We start from the raw sequence: 26,687 nt of genomic DNA, 5'->3' as shown, positions 1-26,687 counted from the left end.
TTGTTTAGGATCAGGCTTCTGTTGCAAAGAAAAATGTATTTTGACATGTGAGAGCATGCACATGTGCATGGAAGACTGAAGTATTCATTACTGAGACAAAATTAAAAGTTCTTGAAAACAAGAAGAGCAAGCATTTGGTACAACAGGCCGTTTTCCCTTCAGAACAGGAAAAAAGATGTTAATGAGACTGTTTTAGGAAAGAGCCGTGGAGTACTACCAGTGTTTACAACTCAGGAAAACCATGCAGAAATTCTGTATTAATTCCTTTGTTTTCTTTGTAAATTTTGTGTTCTTTCTCTGTGACTACTTGTCTCTTTCTCCACTGTAGCCTCTTGGCAACATATTTTAGGCACCCAGAACTCTATGCAAGCTCAGGAGTTACAGGGGCAACTGCTAAGTTTCACACATGGGTTTAATAATTTTACGGAACTTGCAGGAGAAGTCCAAGACAAGCTGAAAGGGGCAAACACTGTGAATGACAGCCTAGAGAATTACAGAGTAAAGCTGATACTTAGAATAATGCTTGCACAAATTATTAAACACTCAATTTATAATCACCTGCAAGACAAACCTTAAATGGACTTGCCAAATGATGATAATTTCAAAGCAATTTTATTCAAAATTGTAATTAAAAGCTCAGGTGAAACATGAAGAAGTGCATTTAGAACTCTTCAAGTGATATAGAGTTGGAAGTTGTTTCAAGCTCAAGAAATAACGAACCCAATTCAAAGCAACCTTGTTAAATGTAGTAGTTTGCCCCACACAGAACCAGATGGTACTGAGCAAAGACAAATGCAAACTGCAAGGTATACAAAATGCAGACCCACCGGTGGGAGCCTCACCAGAAAAACCAGAGGATTACATGTTGCAATAAAAAAAGGAAAAACGTTTCCTGTGATACATAAACAAAAGCACAACTTTGAGATACTGAACTAATTATTTCACTCTGGCACTTAGTGTGGTATCAATGGCATCAATGTAGACCTTTTGGGGGAAATCTACAGTCAAGATGGAGGAACAAGGAAGACACAAAAATGTGAGGAGTTTGCAAACTAGATTTTTTTAATCAGTGATTATTTTTTTATACAGTTTTGCAAAAGACTGCTGTCCAAGCTGTTGGATTCTGGGAGCCACCATCCACAACTTTCATGTGAGTGCAATTCGTATCCTCCTCCTACCACTCCATCTACCAAAACCAATGCTCCAGCCCAAGTTCTTGAGACTGTCCTCATATCTTGTCAGTTTTTAATTATCTCTGATTTCCTTCATAATTTTGCATCTTCTGATTGTAAAATAAAATCTAATAGCTCCTTAAATATTAGTTACTTAATATACTTTTAATTTGTGTCTTCTGCTCTTTAATTACTAAAACCTTAAATGGTTTTAATTCTGCTGCTCCTTTCATGAGGGACTAACACTCAGCAAGTCTGCCAGTAAAAATAGTTTATCCTTCTGAATGGGGGTGGGAGGAAAGGAAATTATTTTTTTTTTGTTTAATGTCTTAATGTCAGGGGAAATCCTAATGTTCTCAGCCAAGTTACCCTGCAGCCAGAATACAGCACTGCCAGTTCAAACTCTTCAAAGGCAGTTCAACAAAAACTGCTTCTTGTGAGAGGCTGCCAGCTCTCCCGATCCAAGTCTGCTTCAGTGGATGCCAAGGTGTTTCATTTATGTTCAGTGAAAACACTCTGTGATTCTTCTCTGAAATGCAATTATATAAAACTGGCAGTAGCCCCTTCCAAAGATCATCTGCCTGTGTGTAGTTAGACTGATTTATCTGTGCTCTTTAGTGGTTAAAATACACTTTATTGCTCCTTACTTCTGTGTGCCCTGCAAGTACAGGTCTGACGTAGAGGGCTAGTATTATGCCTTCTTGTCTGATACAGGCAGAATTGTTCATTAAATCTAAGTCTACCCAGGGTCACCTGTGTAAACCAAAAGAAATGCAGTGGGAATGTGACTATCAATGAAAGAAGAAATGGGGCTCTATAACCTTTACCAGGCATGTCATTCACTTAAAAAAAAAAAAGCATATTACAACTTACAATACATAAAGAGTTTGTGGAAGCAAATCAAGTTGGCTGCATCAGCATATCTGCATGATGTATTTACACTTTGTGGCAAGCTGCGATTTATGTTCCAAAATTGTGAAAAGGAGAGCAGTTTTGAATGTAATATTTGCAACAAAAGTATGTAAGTCAATGAAATCATGCACACTTACAGTAACAGTCATAATATATTATTTCATTTAGCATAAGGCACTGTCAACAACTCTTTAAGTAACTAGAGGGTCACTTTTCCATGATAATAAAGAATCAAAAACAATCGGGGGGTGGGGGGGTGGGGCTGGGGAGGAGATGAGGGAAAAAAACCACTATGTAGTTAGTCCGCATTTCAGACAACATATGTGTTTCTCCCCCATTCCAAACTACACCTTATGAGATGGTGGTTTTGCTTCCTGTATCTCTACATTAAGTGTTTCAGTGTCTCCTCATCCTCTTATTTGAACCTGGACAAATGAGTTTTTCTTGAAGATCTTCTGTATGTACAAGACTGCCACTTAATCATACATGTTCATATCATTTCAGTCAGAAAAACTCATTTGCTTTAAAATCACAAAGCTTTTCTCTTCCAATACAAAGGATTGTTAGTGCTTTAAGGGCCAAAGGAGACACCATAAGTCTACTGAGCTCAGTAGTGAACTGTTACTCTGTTTCACAATGAAAAGGAAGAGCACAGAAAAAACACATAGCATGCAGAAAGGATTCTGAGGTGACTTCGTCCTTTACATTTGTTTGTGCCTCTTACTCTACATTGGGAAAGGAGTGAAAAGCCTCTATTATTCTCTTTCTTCAAATACAGAGAACCAGACTGCAGCATGTTCAGCCTCTTTGAGCATCTTCCTTACCTTCAGTTCAGGTCCCCAGTGGACACATTCAGACAAGCCTGCCATGGTGCCAAAGCAGTTAGACATCCGGCACATCACCTAAAACCAGAACATGATGGCAGCCTTGACTGCTTACTCCACAGGTCTCAGGGTCCCTATGCAGTCAACGGAAAGAAGGCGGCCATTTTGGATCTGTGTACTTTGCCCAAATTTTGCCTAATCTTCTATTAAGACAGAAAAAAAGGGAGGTATATTAAAGATCCTATGCTTTCCTGACAAAAGGGATCTCAATCTTAAGAAGGAAGCGCAGCAAACTGAAAGATTCAGGTAATTTCAATTTGTGAAGTGGATTTGCTCTAAATACATTAAACAGGAATGCATAATGCATGCTATGATATGTTCCTACATTATCTACTTGGCAGTCTATACTGAACATACCTTATGCAAACCTGCACTCATCATTGCTTGCCAAAGCTCTGTGTGTGTGTTGACAAGTGTGATGGGTTGACCTTTGGGGGTAGGTCTCTCCTCCCAGATAACAAGTGACAGAACAAGAGGAAATGGCCTCAAGTTACGCCAGCGGAGGTTTAGATTGGTTATTAGGGAAAGTTTCTTCAATGAAAGGGTGGTCAAGCATTGGAACAGGCTGTCCAGGGACATGGTGGCACCACCATCCCTGGAAGTGTTTTAAAAAACACATAGATGTGGTGCTTAGCAACATGGTTTAGCAGTGACCTCGACAGTCCTGTGTTAACAGTTGGACTTGATGATTTTAAAGTACTTTCCAACCTAAATGATGCTATGATTCTATGACTGGCTGGCTGCCAGACCCCCACCTAGCTGCTCCCTCACTCTCCGTCTTCAACGGGACAGGGGGAAAAAATAAGATTAAAAAGATCATGTGTCAAGATAAAGACAAGGAGATCAGTCACCAGTTACTGTCACGGACAAAACAACTTCAGCCTGGGGAAGATTAATTTAATTTACTGCTAGTTAAAAACAGAGTACCGTGGTGAGAAACAAAGATAAAACTAAAACCACCCTCTCTCTAGCCTCCTCCAACATCCCTGGCTCAGCTTCACTCTTTCCCTCCCAACCTCCCTGCCTCTCCTCAGCCCCTCCAAGTGCTGCAGGAATGGGGGCTGTGGTCAGTCCGTAACACTTTCTCTCTGCCACTCCATCTTCACAGTTTCCCCTTCTCCAGCATGGGGTTCTCCATGGGCTGCAGGGTGGAGGTCTGCTCCACCATGTTCTACTGCATGGGCTGCAGGGGCACAACCTGCTTTACCATGGTCTTCTCCATAGGCTGCAGGGTGGGCATCTGCCCTGAGCACCTGCAGCACTCCTCCCCCTCCTCCTTCCCCAGTCCTGGTGTCTGCAGGGCTGTCTGTCTTACTTTCCCCCCTCGCTCCTCACTGCCACATATCATTTTTCTACTTTCTTACACATGCTCTCCCCAAGCCTCCGCCGCCTTGGCCCTGAGGTGGATGGGTTGGAGCTGGCCGTGCCCGGCCTGGGGCAGCCCCGGCCATGCAGCCCCCACCGGCGCCGGGGCACCTGCGCCCCATACAAGTAACTCCACTGCAGGAGCTGGGAGGAACCTGGGCAATTTGGCAAATTAATTGAGAAAAGCACTTTTCAGAAAACTGTGAGACATGAACTTGACGCTGGATTTGAAGCTCTTCTCAGCACAGGTGAGAAATGCGTCCCCTTTCATTTCATAAATTAAAGGATAATTGGCCAAAAGAAGAGGAATTGGGAATGATGTATCCTGAAACAGGCACCAAAAGCTGTGCCACCACATACTCAAATGCTGAGAAGCTAAGTAATGTAGCAATTAACTTTATTTAGACAGACATGGTTTCATGGCTTCGTGTTCTGCTATTATATTTAATTAATATATTAATATTTAAGAAATTCTTGACAGAAACGAGTGCTTCAGTGTTTGCCACAAATTTGCCAGTGTATCACAAACCTTAAAATAAAGACACTAACAAAGTATTAGCAAGTGTGTGCCCAGCAACATGTATAATTTTTGTCTTTCTAATTTGAGAAGTAATGCCCAGATAAAAAAAAGGAGCAGATCATACACTAGCACACATTTCTCCAAAATGTGGGAATAACTATGGACATATTACTGCCTCTGCCAATACTCTATGCATGATTCAAACCCCTTTCTCTACACATTAGAAGCAAGTGGACCAACTGCACTGGAAAAGGACACCAATTCTGAGCAGAATTCTGCAGCACAGAGTTTACAACAGGGATTCCAACATAGAAGAGATGCTCCAGGATGGGATTACCACTATTTTTATGTTAAATGTTGTAGCATATATATTGTTGTTATTTGGAAGACACCTATTTTAGTTACAAAATCTGTAAAACCACATGGGCATTTACAGGGGTAGTATATAGTGTGTGGAAGAGGGGCAAGACTACAGAAATAAGGGTAATACTTCAGACCTCAGTAGGTCCAAGCTACTGGAATACACAGCAAGGACAGGTCAAACCAGAAAAGATGGTCAAACCACTAAGTATGTTCAGGTAGGAAGAAAGCCTACTATTTAATGAAAACAACTTCTCATTAGTTAGAAACAAGCCATAAACATTTGTTTTATTTTTGCTTTGTTTTCAAAGTTCTCCATCCACTTTTCTGATGAACGAAGCCCAGATTAGCCTCAGAAGAAAACCTTTTGACACCAGCAAGGAGCTTTTCCACTTCAAAACAATGGGGAAGTGAAATATAACACTAGAGGAATCTGAATTAGATGGAAGTCATGACTGCAGTACAGTTACTTCATGCTACATTTAAAAAAAAAAAAAAAGACGTATAAAAATATGTTGTTCTTTATTATATAAGCACTACAGTTTTTCACAGCTACAGCTGGATGCATATCCATGAAGGAAGAGAAATGGAAGGTGATGGTGTTCAACCGTGTGTTAGGTTTGATATCAAACCTTCCTTTAGAACACAATGATACTAGAATACAGACATGTATAAGATGAGGACTTTAAATCCAATTACTGTTCAGCAGTTTCCACAAATCAGTTTGTATCGATCTTGTGAAGTAATTTAAATTCGTCAATTTATCAAGTAATTTAAATCCAGCAAAGTAACTTTGGCAGAGACATAATGTCAAAAGCTTCAGGCAGAACCTCACATTTTATTCCAAAGTCCGCTTTGCTGAAAATTATGTATTTAATTTTTTTAATTTTTTTTTTAAAAAGCATGAATAACTATATGGCATGTTGTTAACTTGGGTATCCTGAGGAATTTCATCCAGGCTTCCAGATTGTGTAAGGAGCAATTCACTCACTTTTGCTTTGACCAAAGATCTGTGAAATAGACAATGCGTACTAACTTGTGCAGACTTGGATTTAACATCATGGTAGTGAATACCTTGCATGGCAATGTTCATCAGCCTTAACATGAAGCCAGTGCCCACATCCTGCACTAGAAGAAGAACACCATGAACCTGATAGGTTCCTGCCTTGTCCACGACACTCATTTATGGGCCTATCCCACCACAGCTACCAATTCAAAGATGGTTGGTTCCTCCGTAAGAATACTGCCCTCATGCACCCACCTTGCAAGTAATTTCAAAACAATCAAAGAATTGTTTAGGTTGGGAAGGACTTCTTGAGGACATGTAGTCTAACATCCCTATTCAAGCAGGGTCAGCTGCAGTTGGTTGTCCAGATTCATGTCTAGTTGGGTTTTGAATATTTCCAAGGATGGAAACTTCACGACCTCTCTGGGCAACCTGCTCCATGGAATGCCATTCTTTTATTATTTCTGCCCATTGCCTCTTGTCCTGTCAGTAAGCACCACTGAAAAGAGCCTGGATCCTTCATTGGCTCATATGAGGTGTTTATACATGTTGATTGATGAGATTCCCCCTGAGCCTCTTCTCTCCAAGCTGAACAGTGGCAGCTATCTCAGCCTTTCCTCACATGAAAGATGCTTCAGTTCCATAATCATCTTCGTGGATGAACTCACTTCAGTCAGCCCATATCTTTCTTGTACTGGGGAGCCCAGAACTGGACACAGTATTCCAAGTGTGGCCTCACCAGTGCCAAGGAGAAGGAAAGGATCACCTCCCTCAGGCTGCTCATAACACTTTGTCTAATGCCACCCAGGAGGCTGTTGGCCTCCTTTGCTGTGGAGGTGCATTTCTCATGTTCAACTTGGTGTCCACCAGGATCCTTAAGACCTTTCTTCCAAAGTTGCTTTCCGGTCAGCCCCCAGCATGTACTGGTGCATGGGTTTATTCCTCCTCAGGTTCAGGATTTTTCATTTCTGTTTGTTGAACTTCATGAGATCTGCTCAGGTCAGTTCTTCAGCTTGCCAAGGTCCCTCTGTATGGCACAACCATTTGGTGCATCAGCTACTCCTCCCGGTTTTCTATTGTCTCCAAACTTCCTGGGAGTGCACTCTGTCCCATCACCCAGGCCATTAATGAAACTATCAAACAGTATTTGCCCCAGTATCAACCCCTGAGTACAACACTAGAGACTTCCATCCAACTGTACTTTGTGCCACTAGTCACAATCCTCTGGGTCCAGCCACTCATCCAGTTTTCAGTCCTCCTCACTGTGCACTTTGTCAGCTTATATTTAAGGATGTTGTAGGAGACAATATCAAAGGCTTTAGTAAAACCGAGGTAAACACTATCCATCGCATCCATATCCTAGCAAGTTGGCTGTCATATCAAGGACATCCAGTTGGTTAAGCATGGTTTCCCTCTTTGTATATCCATGCTGATTACTCCCAATCACCTTCTTGTCCATGTGTTTGGAATGGTTTCCAGGATTAGTTGCTCCATCACATTTTCAAGGATTGAGGTGAGGCTGATTGACCTGTAGTTTCCTAGATCCTCCTTCTTATTCTTTTTAAAGATAGGGGTGACATTTGCTATCTCCCAGTCTTCAGGAACCTCTCCTAGTTGCCAAGACCATTCAAAGATAATTGAGAGTGACCTCATAATAACTTCAGCCAGCTGCCTCAGCACTTGTGGGTGCTACTTGGTAGGTCCCATAAAATTGTGTGTGTCTAGTTTAAGTGTTCTAACGTTACTGCCCTAACCTTGTTCTTCTTCACTGAGGGTAAGTCTTCATTGATCTTACCCTTACCCCTTACCCCTGGTCTCCAGGTCCTTGAATTTCTGAAGGCCAGTCTTACTAGTAAAGACCGAGGTGAGAAGGAAATAGATACCTCAACCTTTTCTGTGTCCTGGGTCACCAGATCCCCTGCCCCATTAAGCAGCAGATAAACATTTTCCCTTGTCTTACTTCCACTCTTTACATACTTGTAGAGTTCTTTTTTACTGCCTTTCCCATTACTTGCTAGATGCAACTCCAGACTGGCCTTGGCTTTTCTAACACTAACCCTTCAGTATTGGACACTAACACCATACTCCTCTTGGGTCATCTGCTCCTGCTTCTACCTCTTAAACACTCTTTTTGTAAGTTCAGTCAAGAGCTCTTTGCTTATACCATGCAGGATTCCTGATGTCTTTGCTTGATGTCTTACTCATGAGGACAGAGCTTTCTTGAGCTTTGAGGAAGTGATCCTTGAATATCAACCAGCTCTCCTGGATCCCTCTACTCGCCATGGTCATACCCCACGGGATTCTATCAAGCAGATCTCTGAAGAGGTTGAAATCTGGTATCTTGAAATCTAGGGCTGTGGTCCTCCTTTTTGCACTGCTTAGGATATTGAACTCTTAACATCTCAAGGCTGCTCCCAGCTTTCACATCCCTTACACATTCTTCCTTGTTTCTAAGTGTCAAGTCCAGCAGAGCACCCTTCCTTATCAGTAACTATGCCAGGAAGTTGTTGCAAACGCACTCCAGAAACCTGCTAGATTGCTTGTTCACTACTGTGTTGTCCATTCTAGCAGATACCAGGGTGTTTATAATTCCCCCATGATGTGTGTTCCTTCCAAATCAACATCTGAAGCAAGAAAAGGTTGACAGGCAGCACACTTATCTTGAATACTATCAGCAGGATAGTGTCATCTATCCGCAGGTCCTCTCATGTCATATTTTGAAGAAAGTCTGCCCATAGAAGACTCTATCTATTCCCTCCAGCTGAGATATTTCACCCTCTTTACCTATTTAAAAATGAAATTATGACCTTGCGCCCTCATCACCATAAAAATGAAGGCTTTTGGCATCCTGAAAACACAATGACACTGGCTGCATCAGCCTGGCAGTGCCCTGAAAAATGGTCTAGAAAGTGTCAATGACATCTTCAGTGGTTACAGCATTCTGTACACTTGTTTCCAGCAAGAAACGAAAGCATTATGCCTAGAGGAATGTCATGGTTTAACCCCAGCTGGCAACTAAGTACCACACAGCCACTCACTCACTCCCCCCTCATCCAGAAGAATGGGGAGGAGAATCAGAAAGGAATGTAAAACTCAAGAGTTGAGATAAGAAAATTTAAGAAGTAAAGCAAAAGCTGTGCACACAAGCAAAGCAAAACAAGGAATTCATTCCCCACTTCCCATGGGCAGGCAGGTGTTCAGCCACCCCCAGGACAGCAGGGCTCCAGTATGTGTAACGATTACTCGGGAAGACAGACATTATAATGCCAGATACCCTCATCTTCCTTCTTCCCCCACTTTATATACCCAGCATGATGTCATATGGTATGGAATATCCCTTTGGCTAGTTTGGGTCACTTGTCCTGGCTGTGTCTCCTCCCAATTCCCCATGCCCCTCCAGCCCTCTCACTGGCAGGGCCCAAGAAAGTGAGACGTCCTTGACCTAGTATAAACATTATCTAGAAACAACTGAAAAGATCAGTGTGCTACCAAATCCAAAACACAGCACTGCACCAGCTGCTAAGAAGAACATCAACTCTATCCCAGATGAAACCAGGACAAGGAAGAAGGTGAAAACAGTCCAGGCAGAAGGAGCAAGAAAGGGTGAACGGGGACAGGCTCAACAATTAGTCCCTTGCAGTCCTAATAGATCCTGTAGCAGAGCATTGGTGGCAGCAGCACAATGCTACTCAAGAGCTGGTATGGTGGATGATAAAAAAAAGCGTGACACACTTTGCCATGGAAACAAGGCATGAAAACAACCAGGTGTCTGCTTTTAAAGGAAACAGTACAGGTAGAGAGACGAGTCAAAAGCCGAGTGAAGTAGTTTGTATCACATATAATCTCAAAAATGAGAGGAATAGCTAAAGAAGAAGATGCAGCACATCTGAGCTACTATTAACTTTCAGATCACATGTTGTCTCTGCCAGTGGAGACTGCAGTCTGTAGCTGGATGGGGGGTCTTCTCTGAAAACCAGCAGTGTGTACATCATCTCCCTGTGGAAGCTGTGTGCTCTGGCCTGGCAGAGGGATCCTGGTGCTGGGTACTCTGCTGACCCCATTACCAACTGCCCAGCCTTCCTGCTCTCCCCGGCAGTTACAGAGACTTGCCAGTGATGGATTCTCCCTGGCTGATATCAATGAGGTGCTTAAAACCAGCTACAACTTACCCCACCTGCAATGTACACTGCATTTTTATAAGCTATGCGGTCTTGTCGACAGTGAAACCTGGCAGTGCTCTGGCTCCTGTGCTGCTGTTGTAACCAAAGCCCATAAAAGCTAGAGGGTCGATAACAGTGTGGAGGACCTGCACATCTTACCCAGGATCCAAATACACCTCCCTCGCCCTTATTCATTCACCCTTTCTCCCCACTCTTCTGCATCTTATTTCAGAGATAATCTTCCTGTTCTTTCCCAGTGAGAAACTGCAAGCCAGTAATCCACCATACACACTACACAAGTATACATATATACTTACATATACATCGAGTGGCTTGGCTGTTTGATGCCAAAAGGCCACTGTTAATTATTATGTCTCCCTGCTGCTTTCCTGTCCGCTGGTTGCAGTAGGACCAAAGTTTGAGAGGAGCTAGTGGAGCCAGGTGGGCTGTCCATACTGGGGCCATCCTAAGGCACACAACTCTGCTTGCAGCACCGACAGTACTTCTCTTTCCTGCCCACGTCAAGTGCACCTGGTGCCTTGTGTTAAACAGGGCTCTCTTATGAAGGGAGAGTGATTGATACTCCAAGGTAATCATAGCAATCACGACAAAGGAGCAGGAGCACGTATGTACAGAAGCATGAAAGAGAGGGAAGTCTTAGATCCAAACAGGGTAAGTTGTCCGTGCCCTCAAGCTGCCTTGTTTTTGACGCAGCACTGGAGAGCTCCCTCAGAATGATGCCACCTGTATGTCTCTGAATTGTACAAATGCTGGAAAAAGTTTTCTACACAGCAGCAGATGAATCACAGACAAATGCAGTCAGCTATCTGGAAGAGCCAGCTAGATATTTGTCTAAACTTACCTCCTGCCAATCAGATAAAGTATAACTAGAATGTCTGCAATAGAGAAATTTACTGTGCAGTTTAAATATAAACAATATGGACAACAAGCCAAAGCAGTCATAAATTATACAGTGCTGTGTAATCTCCTTAAATGGTAAAATAATAAGTGATTAGGTTATTTTATAACAATTGGCAGTTTCACTTTAGTACATACAGTAAATTAGGCTGTGAAACTATGTTTTCATGTAATTAATTCTTATGTGGATAGCTTTTCTTTCTTTTTAACCAGGGTTTTGATTTTCAGCCTATGCCATTTCATAAAAGCATTCAGAATAGAAAAGAATAGAGGAGACTATTTCAGTTGGAAGAGACCTACAGCGATCATCTAGTCCAACTGCCTGGCCACTTTAGGGCCAAAAAACAATTAAAGGATGTTATTAAGGGCACTGTCTCAATGCCTCTTAAACACTGACAGGCTTGGGGCATCAACCACCTCTCTAGGAAACCAGCCACAGTGTTTGACCACCTGCTCAGTAAAGAAATGTTTCCTAATATCAAGTCTGAACCTCCCCGTTCATGAAATACTGTATTAATATTTATTTAATAAATAAAAAAAATTTGCATGCATCACTTCCGAATGTTATATTTCTTATTTCATTTTAGGTTAATAAGAAAATTAAGGTGGCAAGAGTAAATGTAATTTTTTTCCATTTATAAAATTTCAAAATCCAAAAGAAGGAGTCATGAATAATACCAAGACTATCAAGTAAGAAAACAAAATCCAAAGAAGCAATATTGAGTTTAAAGCCCTTACCCATTTTGCTAAAGAGTATGTAGCATTCGTAGTCCTGAAAATCAAAGAATGATGAAAGGTTCCTCTACTAATGAGGAAAAATAAGATAAGCTAGTAGTAAAACAGTCACTGAATTTGATAATGAATGTATGTCCCTTCTGTGTATGTACTGTTAAGGGCACTGAAACACATGGAAATAACATTAGAAGACATTTATATGGCATTGTGTAGACAGACTGAATTATTTTAGGGGAAATGTTTCTTATTTTCTTCCTTTACTCTATTTTCCTGAATTTTCACTTTTAATGGAAATGCTTATTTTTTACTTCCATTCCTCTGTTTTCCTGAATTTTTATTAGATAACTCCTAAGTTTTTCAAGAAAAATCATTATAAATAATGCTTGAAAGTCCAGCCTAATATTTACAGCAAAATACTGTAATTATATTTCTGTTATCAAATCAATAAATATTTTGGATAACATTTTACTGTGTATTTTAATATGCATAAAGAATACAGATGTCCAGTTCAGATGTGCTGAGTACAATTTTTTATGATATCTCCAACTTTCTTTTTAAGTTATTTCAGATCTCTTTCATGACCTGACTTATACAAAAGGCTTATAACAAGCATTTTCTAATATTATTTTTTTTTTCTTAAAAGAGTGACAAATTTAATTATTTTTTAATATAAGTTCAAATAGCTTGTGAACTTACTTCAGTTGATTGACTAATGCACTCTAACCAAGCAACCAAAATGCAGTAGCTGTGAAGCAGGGATCATAAAGCTGTTGTATCTCTAGGCATATAACCATGTAAGTAAATAAATTAGATTTTAGATACTAAGAAATTGGGTTCACAGGTTAGCTACTTCAAAGGATGGTCACCTCATGCACCTCTTTAAGTGCCTTAAGCTGTAAAGCTATAAAAGTTACCAAATACCCAGGCACAGCACTCCCCAGTTAGAAATGCTGTTAATCTGGTCTTTTGTTGACAACTAAGCTTACTCCTTTCCAAAACTAAAACCTGCAGTTATACCATAGCTTCCAGGTGTATGTTTTGTATGTATTTGGGATTATCAAAGGATCTTTTTCATCACTTTCATTCCATTCCTTTTTTAAATATAAGACATTAATTGGTTTAGTGCATTTCTACAGCATTTCATTTTCTGGAATGGCTTGGAATAAGGCTATATGAGTTTTCACTAGAGAGATCCCAATAAAAAGTAGTTACAGAAAACAGATACTAGAAGGCTTAGAACGCCCACACATAAATATTCTATTCATAATGTTTGTGAGTATGTCTCTTCATGGGAACATTACATTTAAAATGTCACTATTACAGCAGTTCTGACTGTTGAAGTGTTTATAGCTAGTCATCTCAAGGAAAAATAATCAATAAGGAAATAAAGCTCTAAATACAGTCTATTAAATTCTTCTTCCTGCTAGCATTCTATGACACAAGAAAGATCTTGTTTTGTTTGTAGTATTAACAACAGATTTAAAAAAAAAGTCAGACAAAAGTCTCTTTTCATACAATATAATTATTGCTATAACACACACCTTAGACACGTAACTTAGATCTTCTTTCAGGATTAGATTAAGATCAGTGAAAGGATTTGAGAATTTGCAGAAGTTTAACATTTTCATTATCTCCAATTGTTTGGAAAACTGATCTGATGAAAGTCCACAACTTAGAACACAGTGAAGACATACTGGTTTTGAAAATTCCATTCCAAAATTTTGTAGGCTAATATTACGTACCAAAATACATACAAGAATTTTACCAAACCCATAGTATAAACTCCTCACTTTCAAAATCAGGAAATGCCAGAATTTGTCTGTGTGATTTTAATTGTTTCTGCTGTGTTTCTGATTCCCACATTTTTACATGCATATATAGCTTTTAATATCATGGTCACGTACTTGATTGTCCTCCAGATCCCCCAATCATCAGTGCCCAGAATACACAATGAACAACTAATCAATATTCTTTTTCATCTCTTTTATTCAATATTAATCCAAACACCACTGGTCTTTTGGGAATCAAGAAAAATAGTTTAATGTAAAGTTTGGAGGAATGATTTAATTATAAAGCATTGTGACTTTTTCTCTTCTGTCTCTTTCCCCTTGTCCTTCAGCTCTTGCCTCAGACCTATTTACCTCCTTGTTTGTTCCACTGCAATGGACCCCTCAGCTGCTGTGTTATCCAACGCGTTACCGCACAAGTCTTCACACACCAAAATGAAACCACAGCTGAGAGAGATTCTCTCTAACAGAGAGCTCCCTCAACCAGCTTGACTTGCAGCTGCCAAAGCAGCATGCACACAGGGAAATGGGCAGAAACACACAGCTGAGGATGGTGCACTTGGGCAACCCAGGATGAGACTGGCTTAAGCTGCCATTGAACCACAGTGTGAGTGACACAGGAACTTGCTCTTCCATGCCTCAGGGCCATGCCATTAACCCAAGCATAAAGGGAACAGAAACATGCTCTGATGCTGGGGATAGCAGGCTCCACCCACACCAATCTTTGTAAATCTTGCTGAAATCTCACTTTCTCCTTCTGTCTTAACACTGACAGTGACTAGCATAATAGAACAGAGGTAACATGAAATGATTTAGGATAACTTGTAAAAGGTTTCCATAGGTTTTTGTTTGCTTCTTTGTTTTTTCTTAAATAAGGCTTAAATGTGTTGCAACATTCTTGTGCATTCATCCCTGCACAGTTGCCCTCAATGGGGATTTCCCTGACTATATATGCAAGCTCAAGGACCAGCTTGTGGCAACTCAGGCAGAGCACAAAGAGAAGTACAGGGTGAATCTACAAGGTCCTTTGTAGCAATAAGCACTGTTTAGGAGGTGAAAATGCTGAAGAACTACATATCACCTTTTTCAGATTATCTTAATGACGAATGCTGTTCTTGTTCTGTACCATGCAGCTCTCTTAAACCTGTTACATTGTATATGCACGTCTGCTAAAAAAAAATCTGTTCCAATTCTTACCAGCTAAAAAGCATAGGGTCCACTATACACTGAGCATAAACAGTAACAAAAATGTATATATATAGACTTCAGAAACACAGAACTGTTATTAAATATATGACTATGTGTATATAGATATGCAAACATATATATAAATGTGGATAGTTGCACAGCCCACACATCTCCATTAGATTCTGCAGAATTGTGTAAAATAATGCCCAGATACAGAGGTGATGAACGGGTGCTCACTTACTGGTCAGTCAGCGGAGCTATGTGAGGCAGAAATTAAAGGTGTGAACTTGAAACAGGAAGAACAAAGGGAAAGAGACATTCCAACTGAAGACAGTATGGCACTACTCTGCTGACCAAAGTAGAAAAGGGAATAAGTTGTAAGTTATTGGGAAAAAAAAAAAAAAAAAAGTTTTGTGAAAGTAAGGCATGTTATATAGGCATTAGTGGTCTTTCCATACATCAGATTTAAATATAGATATCCATGCAACACACTAGAAGAAAATCCTTTACATATAGTTATTTGCACAAACATAACATGATTAGATAGAGCTCTACAAATACATGTATCGCTAAAGAGACTGTTGATTCTCATGACAACATTTGCATATATAAATAAAAAATACTTCCAAACATTTAATTTTTTTTTCTCTCTGCTTCTTTAAAACTCATAAAAGTACTTATTATGGTGAAATTCACTTTTAAAACTGCAGAGACTGCTGCGTGCCTAAGCAAGCCATTACTTGCTGGCTCATAATCATCTTTTCTGTGTCTGTCAGAATCACTGATGCATTAATTGCTTATCAGAATTTGAAACAGTTCATGAGTCACTCTAAAGATAAAATAAATAAATATTAATGAACCAATTCCAACAGAATTCATGTCCTCTGCCTCTTAAAGCTGAAAGACTGTATTTACTACACACCAGAATTAGTTCTTGATACCTAATGTATGGGCAAATATGAAACATGTTCAAGCCATATTCAGCAAATCAGAATTGACTAAGTAGATCACCATGTTTCAAGGGATGAATGCATCATAGTCTTCTATGACCAAATTATAGATCAAAGAGAGAAAGGACTGGTCAATTATAACATAGAGCTTAACTGAAAGACATGTCTAAATGCATAGGTTTGATGCAGATTAAGTGAAAAATGAAATATTTAGGTTTAGAGTTTGGAAGTGATTCTGTATGAGAAGATCTTAACACAACAGAAGTAAACATCTGATCTTCAGATGAAGACAGTGGCACATAATATCATTACATAAGAAATGTTAGTATTCCTTACATTGGATGAGGGAAGGGGAGAAGGAAGGCATATAGAGTTTTCAGGAATATCAAAATAAAGCATTTTTCTTTGGGTCAATCTGAAATTTTCATGAAGCCAAAACACTGGATGGAAGGCTCTTCACACATTTAAATTTTTACTAAAATTGAGTGAAATACACTATTTTGGAGAGTAAAAACTTTCATTTTGAAAACATGAGTGTGCCGAAAGACTTCTAAGTCTGGGCCAATGACAGTTCACTGTTGAAAATCCAAGTCTAAAGCTTTTCAAACTAAAAGACCCAGGATGAAATAGGAAACAGAAATCCTCCCCTTAAGCTTTTACTTTTGTATTCTAGGTTGATCCTGAAAATTGCAGGAAAAATGTTCCCTGCAAAATCTGAGGAAGAACAGGGAATATCCCTAAAAGGCAATTGTTGCTCTAAAAAATAGTAGGAATTAGACCGATATCAGTGAGCCACTTTTGAGTCAAACTGTTAGTGAAAAACCCTTTAAAAAAAAACCCACAGTTTTTCTCAAGGAAGTACAGCAGCTGGAGTTTCTAGCTAGTATAAAGGAAATAAAATAGTAAATTCACGGAAATGGGCAATTTCCCTGTTACTCACTGACTACAAGCAGGGTGAAGAACCCATTTTGATAGACTGTGGGGTCTTAGTACAAAATGAAGAATCCTCTACTTATTGTATTAGGTCAAGCTGTTTATTGTCAGAGGTCATATCAGCAGCTTAGCAAAAGATGCTGCTTCAACTTCAGCTAGTCACATAAAGAGACAGGCTGTGGCAGTCTTAGAAGTATTACTGTACCTCAACCGATGCCACACCCCAGTGACACCCAGACACTCTGTTTATGTCTGTGTATACTGTAAAACTAAAAGCATCTCCCCAGAACAAGACATCCAATACAGCATTAAATACAGAATATGTCACTGTCAGTGAAGTCTGCATGTAAGAATAAAGAGAAAAACACAATTACAAAATTTATTGTGGATTAGATGTAACATAGGAAGATTTAGTTTTTAAAAAATTTGCAGATCTACTAGCTTTCTTTCTAATGTATAGCTAAATAACACATATTTTCCCTAACAGTATCTTAAAAATCTTTAATTCATGCATTCATAGCTAACATAGCTCTCACATAACTTGTTTTTTTCTCTTGAGTATATCTAAGGAAGGACTTAGTTCATGTTATAAACAAACTGTGCTACTTCCCCTGACACCTACAAAATAATGCAAATAATATATGCAAAGTCTTAGGCTCACTAAGACAGGCCACTGGTATCTGTAAGAAGTATGGTTTAAATTTATCATTATGTGCGTATAAGATCACAATGAAGGGATTAAACAATTTTCTTATATTCATGAAAAACATTTTTTGTGCTCCTAAAAATTATCCTGTCATATAACAAGTTTCCAATGTGCAAAGAAATATTATTGCTGAAATTTAACACTGTCATTTACACAAATGTCAGGGTATTATTCTGTTTTTATAGAATATTTGTGGAATTATTTTTCACCAGATAAAACACTTTCCTCTCATTAATATTCTAAGTTTCCAAACTTAATGACACATTTCATTGTTCACTCTTGCTCAGCAGAACTTAACAGATGCATTTGTGAAGTTAAAACTTAAAGCTATTCAGTGCATCTACTGAAAATGTTAACTACTAAATAAAAAGGGTGAAGGAACAGAAGTTTCCATTGGACTGTGCAACAATAATTTTCACTGAGCACAATTTTGAAAAAAGCTGTGATTTCATGGGAAATGGGAAAAGATAAACTCCACACCAGAATTCTTCTCATTTTCAAAAGCCTTTACTGTAAATGCTGCCAAAATATTCAATCTCCATGTGACGCTAAACTTGTGAATAGAATATGGGAAATTACCAGGTCATGTGCATGATTAAAATAAAAACTGGCAGTGCTGGAAAAATGTGTTGTCAAACAAAGCTGAACTTGGACACAGATGTGTTCATCACCATAAAAATGACCAAACGAGTAGTACTTAACAATGTTACTTTCCTTAGTGTCACATTTGCAGTAAGCGTAGATAAAAAAAGCTTCTTACCTGCTCAGATAATTCTGGCCCATTGATGTGAGCCTGTACGACAGCGTCATTAACAAGCAAATGAAAGTTCAGAAGCACGTGCTCAATGTCGTATGTTCCACTCATGGCACTTGAGAGCTCCTCCAGGGACTGAATATATACCCGCCAGTGAAGATCAACTTCTGCTACGTTAGCCAAGCAGCCTCGGATGATGTTGAGGCAGTAGCCCATACAGGGCCTACTTAATGTGAGCCCCTGGCAATGGGGGCAGTACTGCATTCTCAGTAAAGCCCTGCTGCAGTCTTTAGAGAAATGCAGATGATCTGTTGTATTGATCACTTCAATCCCCAAATTCAGAGCCTGCAAGAAAGTCCGGCTGGGTAACAGTGACCTTCCCATTTGACCTATGGCCTTTCTGGGAATGTTACCAAAGGGCCTGATGTCTCTCCTCTTCATTCGGAGGCACTCCGCATATTCCAGTGAAATGTCAGTCAGACCAGGGTTAATCACGTGGTTGTAAACTACTGGGAACAGGGTGTCAAAAAATCTGTTGACAAATTCCTCTGTGTTAACGTCTGTGCCAAATATGAAGAGTCCAACATCTGTGAAAAACTCCTGAACACGTGTAGTAGCCTCAGCAGCCATGTTTCTATATGCATTGCAGAAAAGTGTGCTTGTGTAATTCTCAGCCAGTCTGATAAGCATTTCAAAGGTTTCTGTAATAAAAAAAAGAACTTCATTATTTTTAAGACTTAAAAAATAAGAAATTAGAGCAAGAGCTTAAAACAGTTACATCAGGACATCTTGACATTTATTCCGAATGCATTTATGTATTTAGGATTTATGGAGACAAACTTCTCACAAAGCGTGACAACTACCTTTCGTATATAGGCAAACACTTTACAAGTTATGTTACAACACAATTAATAATCTATATGTTTTCCTGGCAGGATATATTAAACAGAGTCCAAAAAAATATAAAAGGAAATAAACTGTAAGCAGAGTTATTAAGTTAGAAAATACAGCAAAGCCCTACTATATCTGTCTACATATATACATACATTAGCTCTCTCATCTCACAACTCATTCTGCAAGTTGCAACAGAAAGTTAAATGCTGTCAGCCACTCCAAGTCATTCCTCTTACATCAATGGGCAAAAGTAACATTAAACTATTTAAACAACTCTTCTATTCCAGTAAAACTTAACTTTTAAAAGATTAGTTTTGTCTTCTTGTCTTGCAAAGGAAGGAGATGTACCAAACACACATGAGAAGGTGCCTTTGAACAGCACTGTTCAACCTGGCAATTGCTATGGTCAAGCAAAGTGTGTGAATGTGCAGAACTGCTCTCCTCAGGCACTGAGATGGATACACCCTAACTAAGCCTCAAGATCTGCATAACTGGTAACGCCTGAATGGACAAACGTATTTAATTTCATGTGTTAGGTGGCAATCATTAAGTACATTGAGTAGTTTTTAACAGAACAGTTAAAGTATACTGGACAAGTATTCTCTCCTGACTTATCTATGACTTGCAGGCAAGGAAAAATGCTGGTTTTCAGAACAGAAAAAGAGTGTTCACATTGAGGAATTTCCTATATCCACCTGAGAAGCCTGCACTTCAGGGAAGGCAAAGGAGCAATGTATAGATCAAAAGTACTTACCTTAGAGATGAGCATAAAAATACATAGAAACACATAAGTATTAACTCCTTTTAAGCACTGAACGGCTATGACTCAGTAACTTTTATTCATCCAAGCTTTACAAGTTTTCATGTATTTATGTTTTCACATTTATTTTTAATAGTGGGACTCTATAGAAATAAAGTGAGGAAAAGCATGAAGTACAGTTCATACTGTCCAAACAGTGATGTTAAAAATAGGCAGAATCAAATAGTGTCAAACTATGTCAGGCAATTACTGAAGCAATCTGAAGTCTGATGCTAAGTCACTGACTGAAAGGAATAGTAGAAATTGCATAATACTTTTAATACAATAACCAAGACTGGCTATCACACCTTTAATATATCTATGCATAAGAATAAATTACTATTATTATGATAAAAAGCTTGTTCAGGTCAGTGAAATGATTCTCACTGACCTCAGTGGGTTTGAAATGCACACTTTGTGAAAAGATCACAGACATATTAAACTAATCTGCTTATACTTTCTATGCATTCTTTGTTTTATCCAACAAAAATGAGACACATTCTTATAAATCAGTCATTACCTCTATTCCTCTGCTATTGTCTATTAACTCCTAGTTTCATATTTCACACAATCGTTAAGATTGATTTTACTATCTCTCTCTTTTCCATTCCTCTAACATTCACATTAAATAAGAAAAAAAGTGTTGACTGCCCACAGTAAAGAGTAGGGAAGTGCGTCCCATTTGTCTACAGGACGTACACATGTGCATCTCTCCTGAAGCAAATTTCACTATCATTGTTCCTACATGCCAAATATCACAGTGATTCAACAAAGGTTTTGACTTGTTTCAAAAGTCAGACTCCTAAAGTCAGGACCCTGCATGGAGCTAGGCTCCACCAGTGGAGTTCTGTTCGACACAGCAAAGCTCTTCAGTTTATCCTGTGAGCTGACATGCAGAAGTGCCAGCTGAATAACTCTGTATACAGACTACAACTGCCTGCATGACCACCGGCTCTGGGACTTTTCTCAGCCTCAGCACCCCACATCAGATCACACCAGAGACACCTGCACTGCACCCCATGTTTGTAGGTATGCACATGTGTATGGGAGACCCATGTCCTTCTGGAGCTGCAGATGAGATACAACATACCAGATAGGGCTTATTAGATGGGTCAAGATACCCACTTTAAGGCGAACTGAACTAAGGATGAGATCTCCACCAGCTATAAAGGCAGTTTGGACACCTAGTTCACATGAAGGCACATATACCTGGACAGCTAAATTATAGCCCTTAATATCCTACTGTACTTTATGTCTTATTTTTATTGGAGGGAACAAGGAATGCAAAGAAAGTACAGGCCTACTACGGAGGCTTTATTTAGTTGCCTAAGAGTGTTTAATACCATTTTCAATGGTAGATGCCATTTATCTACCTGTCTGGACGGGCAGGGGTATCCTGCAGGTCCTGTGCCACATCTACAGGACTTGTGTGGATGTTCTGCATTTTGAATGGCACTAGATGGCTGTGCCTGGAGAACTGAACTAAATTCCAGATACCTAGTTACCACTGATTCAAGAGTCCTTCATGTAAAAGCTTGGAGCAGCCAGAATAACAAAGACAAAAATTGAAGTCAAATTGATTCTTCGTTTAGATGGTTTAAAATAATAAAGTGTGAAGAGTATTGAAGCCTCCTAGGAAAATGGCTATTTTTGTAATTGTAGATTCAGTCATTTACACAGATATTGCCAATGCTTCAGATGAAATTTATTGAAGTAGGTAATGTTAGTAAAATAATCATGTTAAAATAATCTCTTTAGAATGACATGAATAAGGTTTTTATGACCCTTCTCTATTTTTTATTATTACTTTTTCCTAGATCAAAACCATAAAGTATGCAATCCAAAATGTCTGTTACAATCCATGGCTGCAGTATCATATTACCAAGAGCACAAATACTGGATGAAGTAATAAATCACACTGCACATAGATAATCAATAGATTTTATAATGTGATCTAAACAATAACAAACTTTCAAGATTGAACTACATTGCTACTACCCCAGCAACACACACATGAATGAGTACAATAATCGACTGCATGATTTATCGGCTATTTGTGCTTTTCTAAACAGCATATGATAATAATGGCCACTTGTGTTTACAATTCTGCATCATGATGTTTAATTATCAATTTAGGATTTCTTACAAAATTTGTTGATCGGGTTTATACTGCTGGCATTTTCCTACTCTACAACCACGAAAGCTATTGCAGAGATTTGGTTTGCTCATTGACAGCTTGAAGAATGACAGCAAAGCAGACCTGTTTACTTTCAATACTGAACAGCTCCTGTGAACACCTTACAATGGCAATCTATGTCATTTACAACATGTTTGGAGACTCCAGTGACAAATCAAGATATGCTGGTTCAATACTGCAAGCTTATCATAGATTTAACAATGTGCTTCTCTATCTTTTACATCTATGGGCCCAGACTAACACCATCAGTCTTAATTATTCAGTCACATGAAAGAACTGGTGAGTTTTTAATCAGTATAAATCCAATAAATATAAACTACATTTTAAATGTAACCAAGATGAGCCACACCAGCTCTTTATATGTTCTTACAATATATTTTAATCTGCAGTATCAGTGCCTCTTATATCCATCCTTTCTGAGATCTTCAGTAGTAAACACTATAAAATATCCTACAGATGCCTTCTGCAGCACTACCTTGGATAATAGTTTAAAAGATATTCAATCTTTCATTCACTTTTTTTAACCTTTCTGTTTCTGAGAGCCATGGGTAGTTCTAAATCATAAAGACCACAATGTAGTAATCAGTCCAGTGGATTACTTGCTTTAAAAGACAACACAAAAGTATACACATATCTTGTTTACTAGAACAATTGACAGAACAAAAAAGAAATCTTGTTTTCTTTTCCTGGAAATCAATCAGATTTACTGGAAATATTGCAAAGAATGAAATAGAATTTGGATTGAATTTTAAACCAAACCTGCAATTCTCATCCTTAACAGTTTTGGCAAAATGTCTTTCTACTACAGGTACTTTAGAAAATTAATTTAAAACAAATTTTCTACAGAATCATGTTGTTACAAAAGCAACTGCATTTGCTTAAGTTTACCCTTTCTTCACACAGATAAATGTTCTATACAAGCTGCTAAATGAGGAAATTTACATTCTGAGTATTACCTTTTGAAATATCCATAGTACTTAACACAAAGATAATCTAATAAATTAAAAATCCAGTAGTAGGAGTGGGTCAACAAGTTGTGAAGTCTTATAATTCAGTAATAATTCACCAGCCTATATTACATATTATAATTAATTCACACTTAATCAAGGTAACATTTAAAACTCAATAATTTAAAACCAGACAGGTTTAAATACTTCCTTGAACTATGGACATAGTATTTAGCATGAATGCCTTTCAAAGTCCAGAGGGAATCCAAAACTGATGAGCCTGAATTACCTTAATTATCTGCCCATAATACACAGGAATCCAGATAACTAAATCCAAGCAAAGGCTGAAAAACCTAATAATATTATGAATTTATCATGAGTTGAAAAATCCCGTGGGAAAGTATTAGCCTGTTGCCAGTTGCCATTAATGTTCAGTGATCTCATACATTGTCCTGTTTGTGGGCAGTGCAAATAATCAAGAAGCATAAAACTCTGTCTCCTAACATTTTCTAGTCCAATCAAATGTATCTTGCATACACTGTCCTGCTGCAGTAAAGGGGAATGTCTCAGGTACAAAAGGCATTCAAAAACTAAAAAAAAGCCATTAAAAATATGGAAAATAATAATTATGGAAAATAAATTAATCTACCCAGTATTACATACATAACATCTTTGTTTAAAATACATCAAACAGGGAAATACATATAGGTGGAAAATTCAATGTAGTTATTCCTAACTATGAAGTAGCACACAGTGCCAGATAATACTGCAAAATCACCATATCATTTATCATATCAGAAAAATGAGCTTGAATAATAAAAGTCTTCAAGACACATAAATGAATTATAAAGAATGAACTCATTAGGGCACTGTCTGTGAAGGTTATATGGGAGAGAGATCAAAAGGATAATTGCCAGCAGAAGATATCTGAGACTCACTACAACTGCTCCTCATTATTACGTATTTCAAATTAATCAATTTCATAGATTACAGACTCACTAATGAAGTCAGGAAGAAAACAGGTAGAACAGATTAAAACTGTAGCCCTACCAACATTGTGTTGCCAAGTGTTAGTAATTCACCTCAGGCTTTATAGCCAAAACTACTCATAACAGACTTTAGAATTTGTCAGGTCTTGTTTGGACTTGCATTTTTTTTTTGGCTCTCTAAAAAAAAAAGACACTTGACTTAGAACCAGTTGACCATTGCCTAAGTTGTCCTGTGTTCAATAGCAAATTACTCAGGTACTCAGATGTCAGGACCTTCTTGCATATCCTGTGATTGGAAGCTTTCTTTAGTTATATTGTGGTTGTTTTTTTTTAGTTGTGGAGGTTTTTTGGTGTTTTGTTTGTTTGTTTTTAGCTTTGTGAAACTGCATAACTCTCTTCAAAATACTACATCGAGGACTACAAAAAAATGAAGTAATCATGGTGTAACTAAGCCCAGGGGCCCAGAAGGTAGGTAATAGTGTACCCCATTAGCAGGACTGAAACAAACCAAATTAAACCTGAGTGGGTCCAAGACCATCATGCAAGAAACCTCCATCAATGGCATCATACTCCTCTCAGTGGACAGCTCAACACTGATGATCCATCTGACCAATGCACAGGAGGCATGAGCAGTTAAACAAAGACACCAGGAAGGTGGTGTATGACAATTTTAGTTGGAATATTAATAGGAATCAGCAATTATAGATAATTTGGGCTACAAGCATTAGTGTCACTACAACTACACTAAAAAGACCTGTTGCACTTTGAAAGGGTGTTAAACCATTAATCAGAGAAAAAGCAAATTCTCTTGGATCAATGTGTAAGGTGTGTTCTCCTTTTTGCCCATAATTAAATTGTGAGGATTCATATGAAACTCATTCCTGATTTAATCAATGTAAAAAGTCATCTAACTTTCAGTTGGAAATTCAATATGCTGAAGAATCTAGAAAAACATGTCCCAAAGCAAGATGAGATGAATTTCACTCACAATTGTGGCACATCTTTCTGCTAGTCTGAAATTATAATTGCACTTCTTATTCTTATTTTATAATCTACTTAATATCATCACTCAGTGTTAATATTTTCTTAGTAATCCTGATACTATTTTGCCATGTAGAACTTAAAATGCTTTCTAAATCAACAAATTCAGGTTTTATTTTTTTTTCTTCTCCATCTTCCTATTTATACATTCAAGAACAGGCCCAGCACTATAACAGCACTCATGTTCAGCTGATCTGACACTATGATCTCCAAGTCTTGCATTTGTTTTTTATAAAATGCTGGAATAAAGTTATCTTTTTTCGAGTTCTCTGCAGCTTCATTGATTTTTAGATCTTAATGAAAAGCAGAGAATCACAGAGGAATTACACATGAAGTGAAAGAATAACCTCAACCTCAGGAAGACTTCCATATAGCTATGATGAAGATTGACATCAGACGAATCTTTTGTCTTTGTATCTGAAAGTTTAGAACCTAATTTTTTTTTCCCAGTTATCCCAGTTTTATGCTGCCAATACTGACTAAACTTCAGTGAGCCAATTTTTTGATTTATACCAGTTGAAGTGAAATGATAATCAGGTTCTAACAGATGCCACACTACAGATCAAAATGTCTTGCACATCAAACAAGTAAATGTATTTATTTTGTATCACTGAATATTTAATCTGCCAGCTTTCTTCTAAGTGTTGGTTGAGGTTTGGTGAATTCCTGCACCTGACAGTCTGAGGAATTCCACAGTAAAAATCCTCACACCAAGTCACAGAAATTTGAAGAGTTTGTTTAGTTAACATATGACTACATGCCATGGGTTTCAAAGAGCCTCCAAAGAGTTTGGTAAGGGATTAGATTCATTATCTCTCATAAATCTCTCATCTTGCTTTGCTTTGCTTTGCTTTCCTTCACTTCATTATTATTGAGAAAAAAGAGAGGAGAAAAAATTACCTTTAAGACTGCATTTCTTTAAACAAGCATCCATGTCTTCCATAGAAGATTCAGGAACAATTAAGTTTATGACTGGATCTGTATTGTGTTGAGGTAGCTCTATGTTTCTCTCTAACAACCAGTTATCAAGAAGAAAAAGTGTCTCTCTGCACAGCTCTGGTATATTAGTGATTAGTGATCTAATGGGTATTAGTGATTGGTGATATGTGCAAAATTCTGCTTAATGTAGGTGATGCAAAAGCATTTTTGCTTGTGCCATATATTTCAGTACTTAGCTTGCATAATGCTGTAAAAAGGAATGAATTTGAAGTATGCGCTTCCAAGTTTCAGAGAGGTTAATAACTACCATTTCTAACTTGACAAGATAGAAACTCTCAGGAGGTGGATACTCAGGCGGACAAACACACTCTTTCCCAATTACAAAAGGAAAACAGTACCTGTCAAAAACAACATAAAAATCCAGATCTCTAAACTGGTTAGGTAGAGATAATACACTTTTATTATATAAGCCTATTGAATTTAGATGAAATTCAAAAGATATTTCAACACTAAAGAAGTCTCAGGATAGAG

General features: G+C 38.3%; 1 protein-coding gene across 1 annotated transcript in view; it reads right to left on the bottom strand.

The window, feature by feature from the left end:
- The window catches only part of GPC5 (glypican 5), a 709,869-nt gene that overhangs the window by 584,924 nt on the left and 98,258 nt on the right, over positions 1-26,687 (bottom strand). The window contains exon 3 of the mRNA XM_056328672.1: positions 18,357-19,051. Within this exon, the coding sequence (XP_056184647.1) occupies positions 18,357-19,051 (695 nt within the window). The remainder of the gene's footprint in view (positions 1-18,356; positions 19,052-26,687) is intronic.

This window comes from Falco biarmicus, chromosome 2 (genome assembly GCF_023638135.1).
Source record: "Falco biarmicus isolate bFalBia1 chromosome 2, bFalBia1.pri, whole genome shotgun sequence".
Classification (NCBI taxonomy): Eukaryota; Metazoa; Chordata; class Aves; order Falconiformes; family Falconidae; genus Falco; species Falco biarmicus.
This window is presented reverse-complemented; position numbering and strand designations above follow the sequence as displayed.